The sequence below is a fragment of the Mobula birostris genome, chromosome 7 (genome assembly GCF_030028105.1).
Source record: "Mobula birostris isolate sMobBir1 chromosome 7, sMobBir1.hap1, whole genome shotgun sequence".
Lineage (NCBI taxonomy): Eukaryota > Metazoa > Chordata > Chondrichthyes > Myliobatiformes > Myliobatidae > Mobula > Mobula birostris.
In genome coordinates this window covers 9967908-9986591 of record NC_092376.1, presented here as the reverse complement: position 1 = coordinate 9986591, position 18684 = coordinate 9967908, and the positions used below count along the sequence as shown (strand labels likewise).

Here is an 18684-nt window from a genome sequence, read left to right as displayed (position 1 = left end):
CAGAATATAGTGTTAGAGTTATAGAGGAAGCAGCCCAGGTAGGCAAAGTGCAAGGGCCATGAGCAGGTAGATCGGGTGTACAAGAGTGCAGGAGAGGCCTGTTCAAGTCTTATAAAGGCAGTGTTTCAAGAAGGTGGCAGCCATCGTTAAGGACCCTCCCCACCCAGGACATTGCTACCATGGGGAGGAGGCACAGGAACCTGAAAACACACACTCAATGTCTTAGGAACAGCTTCTTTCCCTCTGCCAACAGATTTCTGAACAGTTCATGAACACTGCTCTCTTTTTGCACTTTTAAAAAATATTTCTTATCGTGACCTATAGTTTATGTATTGCAATATACAGCTGCCACAAAGCAACAAATTTCACAACATATGCCAGTAATAATAAGCCTGATTCTGATTCCTGGTTGGCCCTACTGTGCAGGCAAGTGATACAATATTTTGGACCTATGCTGTGAAGAATTAAATGGGGATTAGTTTAGGATCAAATGGGTCCTCTATGGCCAGCATGAACTTTGTCAGCTGCAGAGCCTGCTTGCATAGAGATCATTAAACATCATCCATCGCTTGGAACATTAAATCTGGTTTACTGTTGCTTGGTATTGTGCAAGATCAGGGTGTGGGGAAAGACTGCACAAAATTTGGAGTATTGCGCCCAGTTTTGGTCATCGAATTATAGGAAAGATGTCAACAAAATAGAGAGAGTACAGAGAAGATTTACTAGGATGTAGTTTCATCAGTTACAGAGAAAGGTTGAACAAGTTGGGTCTTTATTCTTTGGAACGTAGAAGGTTGCAGGGGGGACTTAGTCATAGTCATACTTTATTGATCCCGGGGGAAATTGGTTTTCGTTACGGTTGCACCGTAAATAATAAATAGTAAGAGAACCATAAATAGTTAAATAGTAATATGTAAATTATGCCAGTAAATTATGAAATAAGCCCAGGACCAGCCTATTGGCTCAGGGTGTCTGACCCTCCAAGGGAGGAGTTGTAAAGTTTGATGGCCACAGGCAGGAATGACTTCCTATGACACTCTGTGATAGAGGTATTTAAAATTATGAGGGGGATTGATAGAGTTGACGTGGATAGGCTTTTTCCATTGAGAGTAGGGGAGATTCAAACAAGAGGACATGAGAGTTAAAGGGCAAAAGTTTAGGGGTAACATGAGGGGGATCTTTACTCAGAGAGTGGTAGCTGTGTGGAATGAGCTTCCAGCAGAAGTGGTTGAGGCAGGTTCAATGTTGTCATTTAAAGTTAAATTGGATAGGTATATGGACAGGAAAGGAATGGAGGGTTATGGGCTGAGTGCAGCTCGGTGGGACTAGGTGAGAGTAAGAGTTCAGCATGGACTAGGAGGGCCGAGATGGCCTGTTTCCGTGGTGTAATTGTTATATGGTCATAAAAACACACCAAATCTGACAAACTTCTACAGATGTGTGGTGTAGAGTACATGGACTGGTTGCATGACAGCCTGGAATGGAAACACCACTTGCCTTGAACAGAAAATCCAACAGAAAATAATGGATATGGTCCAGTCCATCACAGGGAAAGCCCTCCTACTATTGAGCAAATCTACATGAGGCGCTGTCGTAGGAAAGCAGCATCCATCATCGGGGACCTCCATCATCCAGGCTGCTGCCATTAGGAAGGTGGTACAGGAGTCTCAGGATGCACCCTACCAGGTTCATGAACAGTTATTACCCCTCAACTATCAGGCTCTTGAACAGAGGGGATAACGTCACTCAACTTCACTTGCCATTTGTTGAACTGTTCCCACAACCTATGGACTCACTTTCCAAGATTCTTCATCTCATGTTCAATATTTACTGCTTATTTATTTTTTTTTGTATTTACAATGAATACTTGCAAGAAAATGAATTTCAGGGTTGTATATGGTCGCATATCTGTACTTTGATAATAAATTTACTTTGAACTTTGAAATTTCTCCTGTTTTAGCCAGTTCTCAGTTTAAAAATTAAATCTACATAAAAGTGAACTTTTCCCTTTGAATAATTTGATACCAACAAATTCTAACCTTCCTTTTAAAATTGTAAGAAATCAATTTACCTACTTAGGTGTAATGATTACTAAAAACTATAAGCCTCTATTTAAAGAAAATTTTCTTACTCTATTGAATCACGTAAAAAGGATACTATCAAATTGGTCGCCTCTTTCGTTATTGCTGATTGGCCAAATTAACTCTATTAAAATGAATATATTACCTAAATTTATGTATCTTTTTCATTCATTCATATGTTTTGGACATGCCCGAGTCTTAGAAAATATTGGAAAGAAGTATTTCAAACTTTCTCGATACTTTTCAAAGTAAACTTTAAGCCTAATCCTTTGACTGCTTTATTTGGTATTGTTGGAGGAAAGGATATTATTTTGGAGAAATCTGATTTGCACATTTTGCCTTTTGTTTCTCTTATGGCCAGAAGGATGCTCTTGTTTAAATGGAAAGATGTGGCCCCTCCTATTCATACTCAATGGTTATGTGATGTGATGTCATGTTTAAATTTAGAGAAGATTCGATGTTTAATCTCCCAATCTAGCCAAGTCTTTCAAACATTGCGGGGACCTTTTTTGAATTATTTTCAAAACCTTTGATTTGCTGTTAAAGCACAGATGATGACTAATATTTTTTTTCCTTTTTTTCTTTACTAATGAGCTTCGGTCTTGGTAGTAGGTTAGATTTTTTTTATATAATAAAATTACTATATTTCAATGTTATGAATTAATCAATCTGTATGAATATAGGGTAAGGAGTCTTTATAAACAATTTAGTATAATGTATATTTTTTTCTTGTACTCTATATGCTTATATGTAAAATTAATAAGAAAAATATTGGAAAGAACTTTGAAATTACCTCTTCCGTGAGCTTGGATTTCTTCTTCAGAGTCAACGAGACCAGCTTATGCCGCACACTGTTCTTCTTATCCGCATGCATGCTCTGCCACACAAGTGTTAGACGTCATTGGGATGCGATCACAAGATACAGCTACATCCAACCACACAAGGGGAGTATGTATAACCAGGCTGCACTGGGTGCATTGGGATGGCGAGGGATGACTCGTGGTTATCACTGGGAGGCGTCTGCAGGCTGGATTGTTAACTAGACAACAAAGGGTCACCAATCTGAAATGTTAACTGTTTCTCTCTTCAACAATGCTGTGCATTTCATGAGGGGCATAAGGTGCATAGTCATAGCCTTTCTCCCAGGGTTCAGGTGTCTCATCAAAATGGCATAGATATAAGACGAGAGGGGAAAAGATTTTCCCATGCAGAAGTTGGTCAGGATAAAGATTAAAGGTTAGAGTTATTTGTCACAAGTACATCGATGCACAAGTGAAATGTGTCCTTTGCATTGACCAACACTCCAAGGATGTGCCAGGGGCAGCCAATACTTCCAGTGCCAACATGGCATGCCCACAACCCTGACCATACATCTTTGAGGGAAACTGGAGCACCCGAACAAAATGCACACAGTTTCGGGGAGAAGCTCAAAACTCCTTATAGGCAGTGGTGGGAACTGAACCCCGGTCACTGACGCTGTAAAGCTTTATGCTGACTCCTTTGCAATCGTACTGCTCACATGCTAGTATATGGTATGAGGTGCCAGAGGAAGTGGTCAAGGCTGGTACAATAACAAGACCCTTGGCAGGTACATGGGTAAGACGGGTGTTCAGGGATACTGTCCAAACATGGGCCGATGAAACCAGTGCAGGGAGGCACCGTGATCAGCGTGGACAAGTTGGGATGAAGGAATGTTTCCGTGATATACAACTTCATGACTACTTTCAGCATTTTGTGTTCAGTAAATTAGGAAAACAAATACAAATCCCATTGTGCTGGTTTGGGGATTTGAACTCAATTCTTCCACCGACTGGAATTGAAAAAATAAATTGCTGCATTAGTGAGATTGGAACCACTGGACTTTCACTTGTCTTGGTCACTTCCCTCAGGGATTGCTATCTTCATCTTTTCCTGTAATTTACTTACTTACTTCATCTAGCGATACAACGTGGAACAGTCCTTTCCCGTCCAACGAGCTGCACCACTCTAGCTTCTACTTAACCCTAGCCAATCACAGGACAATTTACAATGACCATTTAATCTACTAACCAGCACGTCTTTGGACTGTGAGAAGAAACCGGAGCACCTGGAGGAAATCCACACGGTCATGGAGAGAACGTAGAAACTCCTTAAAGGCAGTAGCGGCAATTGAACCTAGGTCCCTGGTACTGCAAAGGGTTGTGCTAACCAGTATGCTACCATGCCACCCCATTGCACTGTGCATCCAGGTACTTGTGCATTTGACAATAAACTCTACTTTGGCTGCTTTTAATATGACATTTGTTTCAGGGAATGGCCAGCAGAACTAAACAAGCTCTATGACAAATTAACACCACCCCGGCAGAGTAAACTGGCTTGTGGTTTGATTACTACTCTTCAAAGTTTCTTCCAGTAATGCCTACCCTGAAGAAGTTTAAATCTTCGAGTCCTGCCGAAGGGTTTCAGCCTAAAACGTCGACTGTACTTTGTTTTCCATAGATGATACCTCCAGCACTTTGTGTGTTGCTCAGGGTAAACTGGCTGCTGCCTGAGCTATAATAGCGTCATGCTAACTGCTACACTATGGTACTGTAGTGCCCAACGTTTTGACTCAAGCATGACCTCAGACCAACCAACGAGGCTGATTCTTCACTGGCATTGAAAATCAACAGACAAGCCTGAAGGCACTCAACTCTAGCCTTGCCAACAATACGTTTATCCTGTGAATGAAGGATGGACAACACACATCAAAGTTGCTGGTGAACGCAGCAGGCCAGGCAGCATCTCTAGGAAGAGGTGCAGTCGACGTTTCAGGCCGAGACCCTTCGTCAGGACTGATATTTTTAATTAATTACCTTACTAGGGTACTGGGATCACTACCACTTGTTGGGTAGACACACTGGGGAGACAGGGACAGAGGGAGTACACATGGAGAGATGATGTAGAGTGGGAGGATGCTTGTGCATATCCTGTAAAGATTCTGACCACCCTCCGCGTGAAAATATTCCTTCTCAGATCCCCTCTGATCTCCTTAGAGGACCGCAGGGAGCAAACACCTGCACCTTGTGCATCCCTGCTGACCAGAGTGGACCTACCTCACCATCACTCTGCAAAGCCTGCAGTTCCCGTTTGTACGTCTTCTTCCCAAGGGTTTCGTAGATTTTGGTCATGACCGGGATCTTCTCGCTGCCGTCGCTGATGGCCGTGTGATACTTGGGTTCCGGCAAGTCACCCATGAACCGCAAGATGGTGATCCAAACTGCCAGAGATGCCTGCAGGGAAGAAGGCGAGAGGTCACTTTTGAACTTGAAATCAGAGCCCCATCGTGCCCAGCAGCCAATACAGAGAGGTTCTCCATTCCAGATAACGGGATCGTGCACAAAATACAGCAAGTTCCTGCAGACATTCATTCAATAGTGACAACAATCTGTTTTGGTTGAGAGTTCACTACTGGTTCAAGCTTTACCACCTCCCCCTCCCTCCAAGAAGGTCATCAGTGAATATTTCAGGATTTTCAGCATTTACAGTATAACAGAACTCTACAATGGATAGTTTCATCAAAACCTATCAAATCTTCTGTCCTTGGACTCACTTTACACTGCACACTGCCAGAGCAGTGCTGCCAGGATAATCAAGGACACGACCCACCCACCCAACACACTTTTTGTCCCTCTTCCCTCCGGAAGAAGGCTCAGGATCTTGAAGACCCATATGGTCAGATTTGGGAACAGCTTCATTCCAACTGTGATAAGACTGCTGAACGGATCCTGACCCGGATCTGGGCCGTACCCTCCAAATATCTGGACCTGACTCTCGGTTTTTTTGCACTACCTTACTTTCCATTTTTCTATTTTCTATTTATGATTTATAATTAAAATTTTTATATTTACTAATTTTTACTATTTTTAATATTTAATATTTGTAATCCAGGGAGTGGGAAGCGCAGAATCAAATATCGCTGTGATGATTGTACGTTCTAGTATCAATTGTTTGGCGATAATAAAGTATAAAGTACATTGAAAGTCCTCGGTAGAGTGGATGTGGAAAAGATGTTTCCCATGGTGGGAGAGTCGAGGACCAGAGGGCACAGCTTCAATAGAGGAATGTCTGTTTAGATCAGGGATTAGGAGGAACTTATTTAGCTGGAGGATAGTGAATCTGTGGAATTCATTGCCACAGAGGCCAAGTCATTGGGTTGATAAGATTAGTCAGGGCGTCAAAGGTTACAGGGAGTAGGCAGCAGAATGGTGTTGAGAGAGTAGATAACTCAGCCACGATGGAAAGCGGAACAGACTCCGGTGGGCTGCATGGCATAGTCCTACTCTTATCTCTTCCCCACCACTAACCTCCACCACGAGCGTGCAAAACAAAACAAAAACAGCAAACAAAAAACCTTCCCCTCTCTCTCATTTTAATGCTTGCCTTCTAGTACTTGCTATTTCTACCCAGGAGAACAGATACCAGCTGACTATTCTATACGTCTCTCTCAGGTCTCCCCTCAGCCTCTGAGGTTGCAGAGAAAACAACTCAAGTCAGTCCAAACTCTCCTGCAGCATGCCTCCAGCAATGCAGGTAAGATGTCAAATCCTTCATGCTGGTTTTAAACAATGTGAGAGGGAATAACTTCAAGGGAGGTGGGGGGGGGGGCAAGCTTTTTTTTTTAAAAAAAAGAGTGGTGGTTGCCTGGAATGTGCTGCTTGTGGTGGTGGTGAGAAGCAAATACATTAGGAACTTTTAAAAGATATTTAGATGGGCACATGGATGCGAGGAAAATGGAAGGTTATGGACATTGTGTAGGCTGAAGAGATTAGCTTGGCTAGCCAGTTAATTACTAATTTAATTAGCACAACATTGTGGGCCGAAGGGCCTGTTCCTGTGATGAACTATTCTATCTTGAAGGTACACTAAAGGTAGTCTGGCTCAAAGAGCACCATGGCCCCTTCCTGCTCCCATTTATGTTACAGAACACAGAACATTGTTCTTATAATGGGGCGACCAAAACTGTATGCAATTCTCCATATGCTGCCCAACTGGAGTTTTATAAAGCTGCAACATAACTTCCTGACTTTTGAACTTAGTCTAAGTTGAACTAATTGAACTAATAAAAGCAAAATGCCTTGAGTCTTAACCACCCTATCAACCTGTGTAGCCACTTTCAGGAAGCTATGAACTTGGACCCCCGGTATCTCTCTGCTCATCAATGCTGTTATGGGTCTTCCTGTTAAGACTTTGTCTGGTTGAGCCTGTTAAAGACGTTCACTGCCAGGTACCCAAGCAGTATTGGCTCCCTTTATCTCATTTTTACATGCTAAACACCCCCCCACCCCGCCCTCTCTCACACACACACACATCACCTCTCACTCCTGTGCTACAGAGCCATGAATTCACTACTGACTGCTATGAATTCTCTCTCCCCCACTACAGAATGAAGTGGTATGGATCACGTGCAGGCAGAAAGGGTTTGGTTTAATTCGGCACCGACGGGTGCAGATACTGTGAGCTGAAGGGTCTGCCCCTGTGACGTGCTGTTCCATTCTTGTTCTAACAGATGCCCAGCGGGGAGCCCCCTTACCAGCTGATCGCCCTCATCGTCATGAAAGAGCAGGGGCATCTTGAGGGGCCTCCGGATGTAGGTGTGGGTGGTGGTGCCCTGAAAGTACGTGGCGGCAAACTTGGCGAACTTGTACTCCGAGAGATCTTCCTCTTCCTCCTCCGGCAGTGGGAGGCAGGCGTCCAGATCTTCTTCCTCCAGCGCTTTTGGGGCCCGCTCCAGATCCTGAAACAGACCCCACACACGGTCAAAGGTAACAGCTACAATTTCTGTACTCGCCGGAGTTTAGAAGAATGGGTGGTGGTGGGGGGGGGGGGGGCGGGGTCCTCATTGAAACCCATCAAATATTGAAAGGACTAGATAGAGTGGATGTGGGGAGGACTTTGCCAGTAGTGAGAGTGTCTAGGGTACAAGGACATCCCTTTAGAACATAGGTAAGGAGGAGTTTTTAAACTAGAGGATTGGGAATTTGTGGAATTCATTGCCAGAGATGGTTGTGTAGGCCAAATCATTGGGTTCATTTAAAGCGGAGCTTGATAGGCTCTTAATCAGTAAGGGAACCAAAGGTTACAGGAAGAAGGTAGGACAATAGGTAGGTGGCATGGTATGGTACTACTTAGCACAACGCTTCACAGCACCAGGGACCCGGGTTCAATTCCCGCTGCTGCCCGTAAGGAGATTGTACATTCTCCCTGTGACCGTCTGGATTTACTCCGAATGCTCCGGTTTCCTCCCACAGTCCAAAGTCATACCAGTTGGTAGGTTAATTGGTCATTGTAAATTGTCTCATGATTGAGCTGGGATTAAATCAGGGGATTGCTGGGCGGAGTGGCCCAGAAGGGCCAGAAAGGCCTATTCCGCACTGTATCGCAATAAATAAATAAATAGGGCTGAGGGGGTTAATAAAGCAGCCATGATGGAATGGCAGAACAGACTTGATGGGCTGAATGGCCTAATTCTGATCCTATGTCTTGTGGTCTACAAGCCTCAGTACGTAAGGCCACTGCCTCACAGTGCCAGAGACCCAGGTTCAATCTTGATCCTGGATGCTGTCTATGTGGAGTTTGCATGTTCTCCCTTTAAGCACATGCGTGCTCTGGTTCACTCCCACCGCCCAAAGGTGTGTGAGTGGGTAGGTTCATTCCCCACTCTAATGCACCCCTAAGTGTGTTGGTGAGTAGTAGAATGTTTATTTATTTATTTATTTATTTATTTATTGAGATGCAGCACGGAATATGCCCTTCTGGCCTTTTAAGCTGCACTGCCCAGCAATCCCCAGTCCAGTCGCTGGACAATTTACAATGACCAATTAACCTAGCAGCCAGTATGTCCTTGGACTGCAGGAGGAAACCAGAGCAACCGGAGGAAACCCACTCGATCATGGAGAGGACACGGACTCCTTATATTTATGTAACAGTTTTTCCCCCAAGCCATCAGACTACCAACCTACTGCCCTCCGCTGTGCCTATTGTCTTGTTGATTATTTATTGTAATGCCTGCACTGTTCTGTGTACTTTATGCAGTCCTGGGTAGGTCTGTAGTCTAGTGTAGTTTTTGTGTTGTTTTATATAGTTCAGTGTAGTTTTTGTATTGTTTCATGTAGCACCATGATCCTGAAAAGAGCTGTCTCATTTTTACTGTGCACTGTACCAGCAGTAATGGTCGAAATGACAATAAAAAGTGACTTGTCTTATAGACAGAGGCAGGAAATGAACCCGGGTCACTGGGTACTGTAAAGCGTTGTGCTAACCACTACGCTACCATATCACCCCATTGGGGGGAAGTAGATGGGAATATGGGAAGAACAAAGTAAGTAGGACAAGTGTAAATGGTTATTTCATGGTCAGAATTGTCTCAATGGGCTGAAGGGCCTGGGGCTCCACACTGCATGATTTATAACCTGCAAAACTGGTTCAGTCAGCAAAATCTGGGAAGTTCATGTGGAAGTCGGAGTGACCTATTTCCCCAGTTCCACACTCTTCAGTCATCAGCATATTATCTCCGCTTAACGAAAGAGCACCGTGGTAATCAGTTCACTGCTGATGGCCCAGCAGGAACGGATTGTTGGGAGTGATTAGATAAATTGGGGAACTTCTAGCTGGGAAAACATGACTGAGTGATGAATCACATCCTGTTTTCTTCGGAAGTTAAGGACTGCGACTTCAGCAGCAGAGCCCAGGGACAGCGTCTGAGCGGGGAGGCAAAGGGAATTCGAGCGCAGGGTTTTCTGAACCTCCTCTTGTGCTTGGCTAACCCCTCTATGGACAGTCCCCAAACCCGGCTGTGAGAGGAGGAGGACTGGGCACGGGGCTAGCAATCGCATCCCATAAAAACCTGGTGCTACAGAAATGCCGGTCGAAGCTCCGAGGGCCTCATCCCTGGATAGGGTTGCCAGCTGTCCCGTATTAGCCGGGACATCCCTTATATTGGGTTAAATTGGTTTGTCCCATACGGGACCGCCCTTGTCCCATATTTCCCCTGCTAGGGTAGAGCATTCCTATGAAACCGTTTGTAAGCTGAAATGGCGTAAAGCGCAGAAGCAATTACCATTAATTTATATGGGAAAATTTTTTGAGCGTTCCCAGACCCAAAAAATAACCTACCAAATCATACTAATAACACATAAAACCTAAAATAACATATAGTGAAAGCAGGGATGATATGATAAATACACAGCCTATATAAAGTAGAAATAATATACGCACAGTGTATCAGAATCGGGAAGATTAAGTCAAAACCAATTTGTAGGGAAAAAGAAATCGGCATATACGCGTATGTGCACGTCACGCATGCGCACACAGGTGCCCGCGCAAGGCTTCATGGTCATGGTAGTCTTTCTCGGGGTAAACACAAGTGTCCCGTATTTGACTGCTACTTTTGTCCCTTATTTGGGAGTGAGAAAGTTGGCAACCCGAACCCTAGAAGAGGAAGGATCTTCAAAGGTGGGTGAACACTAGGGAATAATTGGAAAGACTGGCTCCGGATAAAGGGCTCTGGTGAGCTGCTGTCAGTGGCTTATGCCCAAGTAGGGATGATAGGTTTACGTAAACTAGATTGTGCTAGGCGGGAAATAACAATGAAAAAATCTTGCAACACACATAAAAGTTGCTGGTGAACGCAGCAGGCCAGGCAGCATCTCTAGGAAGAGGTGCAGTCGACGTTTCAGGCCGAGACCCTTCGCCAGGACTAACTGAAGGAAGAGTGAGTAAGGGATTTGAAAGTTGGAGGGGGAGGGGGAGATCCAAAATGATAGGAGAAGACAGGAGGGGGAGGGATGGAGCCAAGAGCTGGACAGGTGATAGGCAAAAGGGATATGAGAGGATCATGAGACAGGAGGTCCGGGAAGAAAGACAAGGAGGTGGGGGGGGGACCCAGAGGATGGACAAGGGGTATATTCAGAGGGACAGAGGGAGAAAAAGGAGAGTGAGAGAAAGAATGTGTGTATAAAAATAAGTAACAGATGGGGTATGAGGGGGAGGTGGGGCATTAGCAGAAGCTCCTTTTTCTCCCTCTGTCCCTCTGAATACACCCCTTGCCCATCCTCTGGGTCCCCCCCCAACCTCCTTGTCTTTCTTCCCGGACCTCCTGTCCCATGATCCTCTCGTATCCCTTTTGCCAATCACCTGTCCAGCTCTTGGCTCCATCCCTCCCCCTCCTGTCTTCTCCTATCATTTTGGATCTCCCCCTCCAACTTTCAAATCCCTTACTCACTCTTCCTTCGGTTAGTCCTGACGAAGGGTCTCGGCCTGAAACGTCGACTGTACCTCTTCCTCGAGATGCTGCCTGGCCTGCTGCGTTCACCAGCAACTTTGATGTGTGTTGCTTGAATTTCCAGCATCTGCAGAATTCCTGTTGTTTGTGAATGAAAAAATCTTAATCCCTTAAGGAATGCTGTGATTTGGTTTTTTCCCCGGGAGGTTGGCTCTCCAGTAAGCCTGCGCACCTCAGATGTGCACTCGAAGTGCTTACCTCAAACCCAGTTGGCGCTCTGCCTTCCTGCCCAGGTACCATGGAGGGAGTACCCAGAAACCCAAACATCTTGTCCACCATCTCAGAGTCGTTCACAGGCTCGTTCCGAGCCTTCTCCATCTGTTCCAGCATCTCCTTCTTCCGCCGAGCCTCCCTCTTCTCTTCCATCTCCCGCACCGCATCCTCCTGAGCCAACTGAGCAAGGCGCTCCTACCGGGAGAGAAGAGTCAAATAATTTCACCTGAATGCACACTGTACCATGCACCCTCTAATTGACCCCTCCACACAACCACTGATTCAGATTCACAAACACAAGAGATTCTGCAGACGCTGGAAATCCAGAAGACCCCAGACATTGCCAGAGGAACTCAGCAGGTCAGGCAGCGCCTGCTGAGACCCTTCAACAAGACTGGAAAGGAAGGGGAAAGAAGCCAGAATAAGGTGGTGGAGCAAATGGCAGGAATCCAAACTAGAAGGTCAAAGGTGAAGGCAGGTGTGGGGGGGAAGGTGAGTGGGTGGGGGAGAGGAGATGGAATGAGAAGTTTGGAGGTGTTAGGCAAAAGAAGTAAAGGAGGAATCTGATGGGAGAGGAGGTTGGATCATGGGAGAACCGAATGAGGAGAGTCACATAAGAACATAAGAAATAGGAGCAGGAGTAGTCAACTGGCCCATGAAGCCTGCTTGGCCATTCAGTAAGGTCATGGCCGATTGGCCAGGGACTCATCTCCAATTAACTTTCCCCCATAACCCTTAATTCCTCTACTATAGAAAAACCTTGTCTTAAATATATTTACTGAGGTAGCCTCTACCGTTTCACTGGGCAAAGAATTCCACAGATTCACCACTCTCTGGGAAAAGCAGTTCTTCCTCCTCCTCTCTATCCTAAATCTACTCCTCCGAATCTTGAGACTATATCCCCTAGTTCCAGTCTCACCTACCAGCGGAAACAACTTTCCTGTCTCTATCTTTATTTATCCCTTTCATAATTTTATATGCTTTGATAAGACCTCCTCTCATCCTTCTGAACTCCAGCGAGTACAGTCCCAGGCGACTCAATTGCTCCTCATAATCTAACCCTCTCATCTCTGGAATCAATCTGGTGAACCTCCTCTACACCACCTCCAAAGCCAGTATGTCCTTCCTCAAGTAAGGAGACCAGAACTGCACGCAGTACTCCAGGTGCAGTTGCACCAGTGCCCTGTACATTTGTAGTATAACCTCCCTGCTCTTAAATTCAGTCCCTCTAGCAGCAAAGGCCAACGTTCCATTTGTCTTCTTGATAGCCTGCTGCACCTGCAAACCAACCTTTTGTGATCATGCACCAGCATTCCCAAGACTCTCTGCACAGCAGCATGCTGCAAATTTTTACCATTTAAATAATAATCTGCTCTTTCATTTTCCCTTCCAAAGAGGATGACCTCGCATTTACCAACATTGTTCTCCATTTGCCTGCTCAGTTACCTATCTGTATCTCTCTGCAACCTCTCTGTATCTACTGCACAATTTGCTTTTCCACTCAATTTAGTATCATCAGCAAACTTAGATACACTACACTCAGTCCCTTCTTCCAGATCATTAATGTATATCGTAAACAGTTGTGGGCCCAGCACCGACCCCTGTGACACACCGCCCACCACTGATTGCCAACCAGAACAATGCCCATCTGTGCCAACTCCCTGCTTTCTATTAGTTAACCAATCCTTTATCCATGCTAATACATCACCCCCAACTCTTATGCAGCCTTATCTTATGAATAAGTCTTTTACACAGCACCTTATTGAAAGCCTTCTGGAAATCCAAGTAAATAACGTCCATCTGTTCCCCTCTATCCACTGTGCTCATTATATCCTCAAAGAACTCCAGTAAGTTTGTCAAACAGGACCTGCCTTTGCTGAATCCATGCTGTGTCTGCCTGTTGGATCCATTTCTTTCCAAATGTCTCATTATTTCTTCTTTAATGATAGCTTCAAGCATTTTCCCAACTACGATGTTAAACTAACTGGCCTATAGTTACCTGCCTTTTGCCTACATCCTTTTTCGAACAATGGCGTGACATTCGCCTTCTTCCAATCCGCCAGCTCCTGCCCAGAGTCAAGAGAACTTTGGTAAATTATCACCAATACCTCTACTCTCACTTCTGCCCTTTCTTTCAGTACTTGGGGTGTATTCCATCAAGACCAGGGGACTTTTCTATCTTCAGGCCTACAGGGTTGTTCAGCAATACCTCTTAAGTGATGACTATTGTGTCGAGGTCACCACCTCCCATCTCATCCATAACATCTCTCCTTGGCATATTAGAAGTGTCCTCCACCGTGAAGACTGGCACAAAACAGTCATTCAAAGCCTCTGCCATTTCCTCATTACCCAATATCAATTCCCCCTTCTCATCCTCCAAGGGACCTACGTTCACATTAGCCACCCTTTTCTGCTTTATATAATTACAAAAACTTTTACTATCCGTTTTTATATTTTGTGCTGTTTATTTTTTATAATCCATCTTTCCTTACTTTATTGCTCGCTTAGTGGTTCTTTGTTGCTTTTTAAAGTTTTCCTAATCTTCCAGTTTCCCACTACTCTTGGTGGTTTTTTACGCATGAACTTTTAGTTTGATGCCTTCTTTAATTTCCTTAGTTATCCAAATCTGGCTCTCCCCATCCTTACTATCCTTGCTTGTAACTGTAATGTACTTTTGTTGAGCACCGTGAAAAATCTCTTTGAGATTCTTCCACTGTTCCTCAACCGTCCCACCGTATAGCCTCTGTTCCCAGTCTACATGAGCCAAATCCTCCCTCATCCCATTGTAGTCTCCATTGTTTAGGCACCAGGGGGAGGTGATAGGCAGGTGAGGAGAAGAGAAGAGGCAAGGGGAACCAGGATAATGAATGGAAGAGGGAAGAGGGAGGAAAAGAGAAAATACCAGAAATTAGGAAATTTGATGTTCATGCCATCAGGTTGGAGGCTCCCCAGATAGAGTATGAGGTGTTGCTACTCTGTCCTGAGATTGGCCTCATCTTGGCAGGAGAGGAGGCTACGGACTGACACGTTGGAATGGATATAAGGATTGGAATTAAAGTGATTGGCCACCGGAAAATCCTGCTTGTGATTCAGGTTTATTTACCACATCGAAACATGTAGTGAAATGTTTAATTTGTGTTAACAACCAGCACTCCCGTGGTAAGAGGGACGTGCTGGGGGCAGCCTGCAATTATCGCTACGCATCCCAGTGGCAATGTAGCAGACACAGTGTTCAGCAGAACACAGCAAACCAGCACACTACAAGCAAGACACACACACACACACACACACACACACACACACACACGCACGCGCACGCACGCACACACACACACGCGCACAGTTAATAGCGGTTCAACCACAAGCACAAGAGATCCTGCAGATGCTGGAAATCTTGCGTAACACACAAAATGGTGGAGGAACTCAGCAGTTCAAGCAGCATCTATGGAGGGAAATGAACAATCGACATTTTGGGCCAAGACCCTTCATCATATGATTAGCTTCATTTGTCCTGTGTACATCAAATTATACAATGAAATGCATTGTTTGTGTCAATGCCAACAGTCCAAGGAGGTGCTGGAGGCAGGCTGCAAGCGTCACACTGTTTCTGGCACCAACAGAGCATGCCCACAACTTACTAACCATAATCTGTTTGTAGTTGGAATGGAGAGGAAGCTGGAAGACCCAGAGGAAACCCATATGGTCATGGGGGAAAAATACGAACTCCTTACTGGCAGGGATGGGAATTGAACTCCAAGCGGTGATCGCTGGCACTGGAAAGTGACATGCGAACCACTACGTTACGGTGCCATCGCCAAAATCCATCAATGGGGAAAGTGACACACAAAAGTGTTGGACGAACTCAGCAAGCAGAACTATGCATTGCTCCAGATAAAGCATTTGAAGGACAATAGTCCTGGGGCAGGTCGATGGGAGTAGTCAGTTTAAATGGTTCAGCATGGACTAGACGGGTGAAAGGGCCTGTTTCCGTGCTCTACTTTTCTATGAACATAAGACACGGGAGCAGAATTAGGCCACTCTGCTCGTCGAGTCTGCTCCACCATTTCATCATGGCTGATACAGTTACCCTCTCAACTCCATTCCCTGCTATCTTCCTGTAACCTTTGATGCCCCTACTAATCAAGAGGCAATCAACCTCTGACTTAAATAGAGGCTTCCATCTGCTGCAATCTCTGGTGTCTCTAGCGTCTCCTAGACCGTCCCCAAGCTGGAGGGAGCGAGGGAGGGAAGCATACCATTCCAGCCACTCACCTGGTGCTTCCGCTCTGCCTCCTCCTTGGCCTTCTTGCTGCTCATCTCCTTGCTTAGCCGCAACTCCTCAGCCAGCCGCAACTTCTCCGCCTCCAGCCGCCGCCGGTACTAGGGGGACAAAGGGATGGACACGTGAATTAGCAGCAGTAGGCCATTCAGCCCGCATCTGCAAGGCTGACCCGCTACCAGGTTACTCTTCCAACACTATTCAAAATAAATTATTAAAGTACATATGCTGTATGCTTGGGTGGTGGGGTGGAGATATCTCTCTACCAAAGAAGGTCTAGCTCTCTGTTAGCCTGCAGGTCGCCCTTGGGCAAGGTGTAGCACCTCCTTTGCCCCCAGTCAGGGTCATGTGAGGCCATGGGAGCAGGTGGCGGATGGTCGTATGAGCAGCCGGTGCACATCACAAGTCCTGGTTATGTGACCACTGACATCAGGCAGACAATCTCTGAAGGGTATTGATGATGACCGGAGTCCCTTGTAAAGACACTGCCCAGAAGGCAGCATTGGAAAACCACTTCTGTATAAAACTTTGCCAAGCACAATCATGGTGATGGAAAGACCATGACTGCCCACGTCACAAAACACAGCACATAATTAATGAATGAATGAACGAACTGAATGTTACCATATACTATTTGAGACTTATTTTTTGCAAGCATTTACAACAAACAATACAACAGAATCTTATGAAAATCTATACATTAAGATTGACAACCACTGTGCAAAGACAAACGTTGCTAATCAAAAATAATACTGAGAATAGGAGTAGCAAAATCTCCTGTAGGTTGTGGAATCTGTTCGGAATAGTGATGAGTGATGTTATCCAAGCTATTTCAAGACCCTGATGTTTGAAGGGTAATAACTATTCCTGGTGTAGGATCCAAGGCTCCTGTACTATGGTCCTGATGTTAACAGTGAGAAGAGAGCGTAGCCTGGATGGGGCTGCGGGATCTTTGATGATGGATGCTGTTTTCTTGTGGCAGTGATTCATATAAATGTGTTCACAGAAGGGAAGGCCTTGCTACGATGGTCTGCGCTGCGTCCACTACTTCTTGTAACCCACATCCCTCAGCTTCTCCAATATCCAGGAATCCAACAGTCCTGGAATGCCATCAATAACTGAAATTCTTCAGTCTTCTGGAGTAATAATTCCAATTAGTTATCTCCTTCAGGGTGCAGCAATACCTCCACCTCTCAGTCCCAAATGCCCATTGTTGTGGCGCTGACTCTGGACATTCTGAACCAGGCCCTTTGGCCCAACTAGTGTATGCTGGCCAAAGTGCCTACCTGAACTCATACTAGCCCTCGAAAGAGGGTTCCAACCAAGACTCAACAGTGGAGCTGGCGGAAGATAAGGACACATCACAATGTAAGTGAAGGAGGAGGAAGGCTTCAGCAGGCGAGGGTCCCCAGTTGTCTTGCATTCCAAGCCGCTGGACCCTGATGCAGATCTCTCAAGGGCCATTTGGTGGCTGTCTGTGCTTCAGACTCCCCATGTTAAAAAAAGTCAGGCACAGGCGCTCTCCATTAAGGAAATCCACCGTAACCCCATTGGAGAACATCACACTCAACTCAAGCGATTGCACTACGACCACGCACCTCTACAAGGTCCTCTTTCACCGAAGGAAGGACAGCTCCAGCCTATCTAGCCTCTCCTAATAACTCCAGCCATCCAGTCTTGCAAAACACCTTTAGTTCTAGGGTCCACTTAAAGGGGAAAACATTTAGAACATTACAGCTCAGTACAGGCCCTTTGGCCAACATGTTGTGCTGACCTTTTAACCTGCTACAGTCCTCCATTTTTCTGTCATCCATGTGCTTATTTAAGAGTTTCTTAAATGCCTGTAATGTATCTGTCTCTACCCACACCCCGGCAGAGCTTTGCACGCACCCAACAGTCTGCGTAAAAAAAAAACAACCACCTTTGACCCCATATACTTTCCTCCAAACAGCTTTGCATTTTGTCCTCTTGTATTAGCATTTCTGCTGTTTAAAATACTCTGGCTATTCAGTCAATCTATGCCGCTTATCATCTTAAGCATGAATTCAATTCCCAAAGCATTCTTCTTGCATTGACGCTGTAAACTTTGTAGGTTTTAATGAGGTCACTTCTTGTTTATCTGGGCTCGAAAGAGTTAGAGGTACAGGAGACTCACTCCCTTAATATAACAGACTTCCATTCACTAACTAGTCTCCCATGCACTCTCGAGAGAGAGCAAATGCCATTTTTAAAATGGAGACCAAACCAGTACAAAATACACCAAGTGTGGTCTGATCAAGACCCTGCACATTTGTAATTTGACAATAATAGTTGCAAAATGACAATGGTACAAATGGAATGCAAAAGGCTGCAGAGTAGTGGAGTCTGCCCAATACATCACCGGCACATCTTCCCCTGTCATAGGAGGTGCTGCTTTATGAAGGTAACATCCAAAGATCCTCACCGGCTGGGCCAAACAACCTTCTTGCAGCTACCATTGGTCAGGAGGTACACAGTCTGAAGTCCCACACCAAGAACAGCTGCTTCTTTTCAACTATTGAGTTCTTCAGACAAGAGCCAAAACCTTAATCACTACGGTTTACCACACTATAACCACTCTGTACTAAAATGGACTTGTTTCACTCTGAGGTCTTTCTTATAAAAAAAATGTATTGTATATCATTTGTTTATCTTGCGATTACCGCTCTTGTAGCTGGCTGCTGGTGTAGTGACATCAGCACCAGACTTCAAGGTGAACGGTCCCAAGTTCAAACCTGGCAGGCTCCTCGCGCACTTTCCATCCGTGCTGGGTTGAACGTCAAGCTAGCAAC

At 45.2% G+C, this 18684-nt stretch overlaps 1 protein-coding gene across 5 annotated transcripts in view; it reads right to left on the bottom strand.

The window, feature by feature from the left end:
* myo7aa (myosin VIIAa) overlaps window positions 1-18684 on the bottom strand; it is a 292479-nt gene that overhangs the window by 89556 nt on the left and 184239 nt on the right. For all 5 annotated transcript variants that reach the window (XM_072262606.1, XM_072262604.1, XM_072262607.1 and 2 more), the window contains 5 exons: window positions 15868-15975; window positions 11581-11790; window positions 7633-7836; window positions 5156-5332; window positions 2875-2958 (listed from right to left, as the gene is read on the bottom strand). In XM_072262606.1, the coding sequence (XP_072118707.1) occupies window positions 2875-2958; window positions 5156-5332; window positions 7633-7836; window positions 11581-11790; window positions 15868-15975 (783 nt within the window). The remainder of the gene's footprint in view (window positions 1-2874; window positions 2959-5155; window positions 5333-7632; window positions 7837-11580; window positions 11791-15867; window positions 15976-18684) is intronic.